Source organism: Brassica napus, chromosome A9 (assembly GCF_020379485.1).
Source record: "Brassica napus cultivar Da-Ae chromosome A9, Da-Ae, whole genome shotgun sequence".
NCBI classification, from domain to species: Eukaryota; Viridiplantae; Streptophyta; class Magnoliopsida; order Brassicales; family Brassicaceae; genus Brassica; species Brassica napus.
The window spans coordinates 26,732,398-26,739,128 of NC_063442.1; the positions used below are offsets into that span (position 1 = coordinate 26,732,398).

At 40.7% G+C, this 6,731-nt stretch overlaps 1 protein-coding gene across 1 annotated transcript; it reads right to left on the reverse strand.

Annotated features, from left to right (window-relative positions):
- Positions 1-1,502: 1,502 nt before the first annotated feature.
- Positions 1,503-3,962, reverse strand: LOC106349194 (actin-related protein 2/3 complex subunit 2A). The gene is made up of 10 exons (XM_013789127.3): positions 3,702-3,962; positions 3,362-3,428; positions 3,079-3,286; positions 2,835-3,004; positions 2,676-2,753; positions 2,454-2,586; positions 2,263-2,354; positions 2,123-2,179; positions 1,934-1,999; positions 1,503-1,845 (listed from the first exon to the last, which is right to left on the reverse strand). The coding sequence occupies exons 1-10, from the start codon at positions 3,758-3,760 to the stop codon at positions 1,810-1,812; spliced, it is 966 nt and encodes a 321-aa protein (XP_013644581.1). The 5' UTR covers positions 3,761-3,962; the 3' UTR covers positions 1,503-1,809.
- Between the last annotated feature and the right edge of the window lie 2,769 nt (positions 3,963-6,731).

A 6,731-nucleotide genomic window follows, 5' to 3' on the forward strand; every position in this document is an offset into this window, starting at 1 on the left:
ATTAATTTGAGTGATATCAGCTATCCCTACATCTTGCCACTCGTTTGCTCCTGGAACCATCTCCCTGTTCTCTAGAGCAGGTTTAGGATCATCATTGTTCAAAGTCTTATCGTGCTTATCATGTGAAGCGTCAATTCCCACACTATTCTACACCCTTCATCGCACAGTGTTCTACAACAGTTACTTCAGGTTGTCCTTTCTCAGTAACAACATACTTATCTTTCTTTTGTTTTCCATTTTTCACTGTATGTGTAGTTTTGTTGTTATTAGCTTCCTTTTTACCACGCTCTTTCTCCACATGGCTCCATTGGTGACATATTAGGCACCGAGGAAGAAGCCAGGGGTAGCTTACTTGTATGGTATGATCAGTACCTCTAATCGAAATGGGTTCCGGTAATGGTTCCTCCAAGTTTAGAACCACTAGGATGCGAGCGACATCTAGTTGAGTGTATCGAACTGTATCAGGATGGAGCTTTGTGGTCCTACCTATTGTGTCACCAAAGAATGTTATACCTTTATGAGAGAAGCGGTGTCCTGGAACTCCCTTGAGATCACCCCATAAGGTCCGGTTTGGATGCTTCTGCATCTGGAGTCCATTCCTGAACCACTAGTGGGATGTCTGCAATGCGCCAGAAGTGGCGCTGCAGAACCCTAGCTTTCATATGCTGATCTTCAATCCGAAACAGAACTGTTTTCGGAGCAATGAACTGAGTGTCGATCTTTGCAGACTTCTCCTTTGAAGACCACAAACGGTTAACAGTCGCATGAACTTTACCTATATGTGGTGGCACGTCATCTATGAAGTGACCCACGATGTATGATGACTATAGAGGCTTGGAGTCAACAGTAAGATCCTGAGGGAGGTCTACAACTGCAACACCGTCATGTAGATCCACCACAGTAATGGATAATCGGTTCTCCTTGGTATGAGACGACTCCGGAGTACGTAAAGGATTTTTTTGGGTGAGGTTTGGTTTTCTATGTAGATCTTAGGAGGAGACTGAGGGAGATATGTGCCCTCGACGGAACAAAGAGTCGCCATGGCGCCAGCGACCGAAGTCTTGTGACGCACGGCAACTAGGTTACGGGATAGGATTTTTCGCCGTCAGATCTCTTCTTTCACAAAAATGAAGATTAAAATAATTGTCTTTATAAAATTGATTTTATGTTTTGTTTTTCAAGTGGACGTAGTAACAAGGCTCAAATGTGTTCACAGAGTTCTTGCACTAAATCTTTTTAAAAGTTACGCATCCAAAAAGGCAAAGGATGTATCATATATGGCTGGAGAGGCTTTACCAAGTTCTTCCCTTGCTTTTCCCATAATGAATCTTTTGATTCAATAAACCTTTAGAATCTTTTTTTTCTTTTCGCTACTAGACTAATCAAAATCCAGAGGAATTGAATCATATATCCAATCAATTTGATATATCCATGTAAAAATGATAATTCAAAGCTGTTTTTGTTTGATTTTCTGAGAATCTCAAAGTCAAAACCAATAAAAAGATTCGATCAGAATATTTTTCTTGTTCTTGCATAAAGAACATAAACGAACAAGCTTTTGTGGAACCACAATGATTATTACAAAACCTAGAAGATCCTCTATGATTTGCTCCTATGCGAATTTGTTACAGTTTAGGAATCATACATTTGATCAAAAATATCTTAAAGAATTATACTAAAGAACCATTCTGAAAAAAAAAATAAAAAAAAATAAGTACTTATATCATAGAGATTGAATTCAGTGGTAAGAAAAACATGTCTTAACAGCTACTCGCAAGGTTTTACAAAATTGCTTCGTGAGAGATTGAACTAGTTGGAAGTGGTGTGGTTGGCATCGTTGAGTCCCTGTGAGAGAAGAAGAAATAAAGCTCAAAGACAAATTTTTGAGGAAAGAAAAAGAAAATAATCTTAAAGTCAGTTTTTAGAAACTTACTAGCCGTTTAAATGACTTGTTGTTCATGGATCTTGTTTTCTCCAATGGCTTAGCTTGATCTAGAGCCTGAGACGGAGACAAACACAAGGTTTAGCAATTACAAAGCAACATGAAGCTAAACAGCAAATTGAAACCCTTTTAAGTACTCGAAGAAAAAAGACAAGACAGAAAACGGTTACGGTGATCTACCTGAATCATAGACTCCACGCGACGCCGCATCCTGGTGTGCATAAAACCCTCTGAGCACTGTGATACGAAACCAAAGCGTTTTAACAAGCTTATAATCACACAGAGAGTGTCTATGTAGTAAAAATGAAAGCAAGATTAACCTTGACGTGGTAACTAACATAAGCATGAAAGGTTGACAAATTCCATACAGTACGATCAAGCTTTTCTCCCTCCACATGCCGAGGCATTATGACTACGAAGACATCCAATATTCAATGTTAGTAGTTTCTTTCAGTTTTGGTACACTAAGAAGTTAGAAACTGAAACAAAACTGCACACTTGTTTCACATACCAAAAGTTACAAAACCGGCATTAGCAGATAGTGTTTCTTTAGGAGCTCCTTCCAGTTCCTGGGGTGCGGTTGGAGACCAAGAGCAAGAAGGAGCACTACTAAGCGAAGCCGCACGCCTCGCCTCTACAAATTGCTATATTATCATTGGCGAGATGAACTTTTCTTTTAGTAATCACATAAAAATCAAAAACCTTATGTTGCAACATTTTCAATTTGTGTTACCTTTAAGAAAGAAGTCGCAAGAATTGTGTCTACAGAATCTTTAAATCTCATAGGAAAAGCCACTGTGACTTTATCAGCCTGTGATGCACAGTCTACTAATCACAAGAATCTAATCTACTACAATGGTTATAATTTGAAAGTCTATAATTATATATATACCTGAGGCACGAGGAAAAATGTCTCGTTCGGTCTATGCATGATTGCTACAAGCCTATCCAGCTCAGGGGCAACCGTCCGTGAAGCTAGATGTTTCAAAATGATCTTTAACGGCGCACCCATCACCACTTCTCTAATGGAAGCTAGCTTCGTTAATAACGAGTTTCTGTACGCTGCGAAAACAGAGGAAGAAGTTAAGCAGAGAGAATCAATGAGGTTAGAGAAGAAAACAAGAGACTCGTTGAACCTTCATCTGGACGAACTTTAGAGAAGTTGAGCTTGAGGGTAAGACTAAAACCATCTCTAGGAGGGTCGAGGATCTGAAACCCCGTCCCGTAAGTGGTTTTGATAGCTTCGATAGCTCCCAATGGAAGTCCATCGAAGGACATTGCTTCAGGTGGTGGGTTTGGTAACGAAACCGATAGCAACAATATGTTTGGATTCTTAATTGTCACCTAATTAACACTTACAAAACATCAGAATGCTTAACAACATCATATGAGTCTTAGCTGTTGTTTTCAAAGACTCACCTGAACATGGTAACGAACATCATCGAATTCGATCCATTGATAATCTAGCTCCACTGCTTTATCAAGACTGAGAAAAAATAATAATAATGATTAACCATTTAAGAAAGTACTAAACTTTTCTGCCATTCTACAAAACCCACAACTCCTAATCAAAAATGATTAGGAAAGTATTGAACTTTTCTACCATTCGACAAAACCCAGTTGAGTTGTTGGAGAAATGTTTCAATAGAAACAAACAATCGACCAAGAATCCAAAAAGGGTCTAACTGTAAATTAAATAAAAGTAGAATGGGGAGCAGAACATTTTGTAAGATGGGGGATTGAGGATGAAATTACTGACTTCTGAGCACGCGTCAAGAGCGTCTGAAGGAGAAACCTCGAATGCGACTGCAACATCATCGATTAACTATCTCGCACTCTCCAAGAGAGTCTCTGGGTTCTCCAAGGGGATCTAATCGGCGAAGAAGAAGAGCCTCGTCGGATCGGATACAACAACATTAACAACAACAAAAAAGACGACCGAGATATTCTCTGTCACAACTTGAACGTTTCTTCGTTTAACTTTTTGGAAATTACTCTCACCCCAAACGACGACGTCTCTTACTCAATCTGAATGGCTTAAATATGTAAATTGGGCTTATTATACATACATCTGTAAGGCCATACTCAGCCCAGTTAATGTTATAATTAATGCATGAGCTTCAGCTGTATTATTGCAATTTGTAAATATATGCATGGCAATGGCAAAATTAGGGATTTATAAATATATTATCGTATTTTTCTTCATTGGGTGTTATACCTGGGTGTAAGGTTGAAAAAGAAAAAAATAGTACCTGGGTGTATGTTGATTGCAAAGTGACGCATTTTTTTAAATCAAGCACGTAAATATTACCCTTAAAATGTTAATCTTTAGAATACGCTTCCAAATATAGTATTAATTGGATATAACGACAAAAATGAGCGGAGAAATGTTTTGTATTATCTGCCGTCTTCGATTTAATTAAATAAATAACTTGAAAATGACCGTTAATGTTAAGATACTTTCAAAATTTACAATAAAAAGAGGGATTTGTCTCTGTTTTGCAGGCCTTTGTTTGGAGATGTTTTCTGGTTATCAATGATAAAAATCTAACACTCAAAATATAATCAGATACTTGTGGAAACCTCCAAACCGTAAGAAAGAGGAGGCGGGGACTCTCTCTCCTCTCTTTTAGAGAGAGGATTTTCTTTCTATTTTCCTTGTTCTCAAATTTAATCTTTCACAAGGAGTAGAGATAAGAGAGTTTTTCAGATCGGTTTTTGCTTTCGGTGTCGCACTATCTCCATCGGTGGTCGGACGGCTCTGTCTCCAGGTAGCGGTGGCTCGTTCAGCACCAGCTTCGCCGGCTTTTGTCTCCGGGAGACGGTGGCTTCGTCAGCATCGTTCTCGCCGGCTATCCTCCAGGTGATCCCGGTTTCATCTTGATATGCGTCTCCGATCTTCCTTCGTTCACTGTCTCTCGATTCGTTTCTCTGATGTTCTTTCCCTAATTGTTTTTGGTTGTTGTATCTTCAAGCTTTTATGTATCTATAAAGATGTCCGATTGAGTTTGCAAGAAAGTCAGAGGGTTTCAATCGATTGTATAGGCGGTTGTTGTTACTTCTTTGTTTCGCAGATCCGCTAGTCTGTCTCCTCGGTTCGAGCTTCGTGTAAGCCGCTCTGGTTGATCGGTTTCCGTTGCTTTGATTCCACCGTCGGCGGAGCTCCGTCGCGACCTTCTCTAGCTCCGGTGGAAGCATATGGTATTTCTGACGCGTGTTCATTGATCGTTGGGCAATCGGACGCATGGTGTGCGACGTGTCTCTTCTTCCTCAACGGATTCCCCTTGTTTGGGCTTTGCCCCATAGGGTAGTTTACGTTCTACGGCCCGCGTGTTGGGCTTTATCTTCGGCCAGTTCCTTTGGCCTTTCATTTGTAAATTTGTTGGGTTGTTGCCTCTGTTGGACTTAAATCCATTTAATAAAATTCCAGTGAAAAAAAAATCAGATACTTGCATGTATATTGATATTTTCAAATTTTCAAATTTTCAAATGATGGAATATGGAAAAAGACAAATAACATGTGCTTGTGAATTATTTTTTCGTATTGATCAGTTCAAGTAGTCGATAAAATTATAAATATAACTTTTTTTTGGTAAGAATGTAAAGATATTATTACCAAACGTTTACGATTTTGAAACAAATTATAGAGGTAACCAGAAACAGAGAAAACAAAAATAAAAATCTAAACATCGACTCGAACTAGTTAACACGGAACAGACAAACACAACAACCAAAACCGCTATCCTAAATCTCCACTAAGTCCGCACAACAGCTTGCCGCAAAAAAAAATGAGCCAAGTTCAATCGAGAGTCGGGACCCCAGTAATTTTAGCCTCCCCGGTGATCTGCTCTTAAAGATAATGACTCATCCAAGAACAGCTTGCTGAGGCTTCATAGCAGTAAACCACACAAACAAACAGTATCAGCAGAGGCCTAACCTTCTGCAACAACCAAGTCCGAGCATTTATTACGTCCGAGAACGGCTTGTACACAATGCTGCTCCGAGCTAAACGGGTTGCTCCCTTCGTACCTCCCACACCGAGCCCAGCCTGCACACAATTGTCAAGCACACCACCACACAAAGCTCAAGCAAACCTATGTGATGTTGGGATGTGAGCGAAGACCGAGCGTTAGGAAGTGGCGGTCAATGACCCGAGAACCACCACACGCCCATCACCGCCGAGAACCGACGAACTGAAATTGGAGACGCTAGAACCGTTTCATTCCAAGAACGGGAATAAGAGAACAAGGCACAATACAACGGAATAGGAGCTGCGAAGAGGAGGACCGAAGGTGAGGAGGCCAATCAGAAGGCCACTCAAGCGGCATAGACGACCGCTCTTTAAACCTCTAACATGACCAACGCGATCCTGCCAGAGAGCTTAGACACCAACCCATCTGCGTGTTGAAGCTCACGAACTCGCCGCCGTGGTAGAGAAACCCACCAGCACACACCACACTAAGGAGGAGAACTCTCACGTTCGAGAAACCAACGAGAGCCACCCTCCAGAGCCTAAAGACCCCTGGCCAGGAACAGCGAACCGCCGAAGACCGGGAACACACATAGATGCGCTCCTTCTCACAGACAGAGTAAGTCGGTCGAGATCTGCTAGAGAGAAAATTGATCTCCACCAAACCCTAAAATCCAACTACAACCACCACCAAGTGGCGGACCCAGCATGCAATTTGTGTGGGGTCAGAATATAAATAACACTGTAAAGTTTTTAAGAAAAATATTAAGGTGTCACTGGGTTGAATCGAACCCAATATTTGTGGGTTCATAAGTGCAC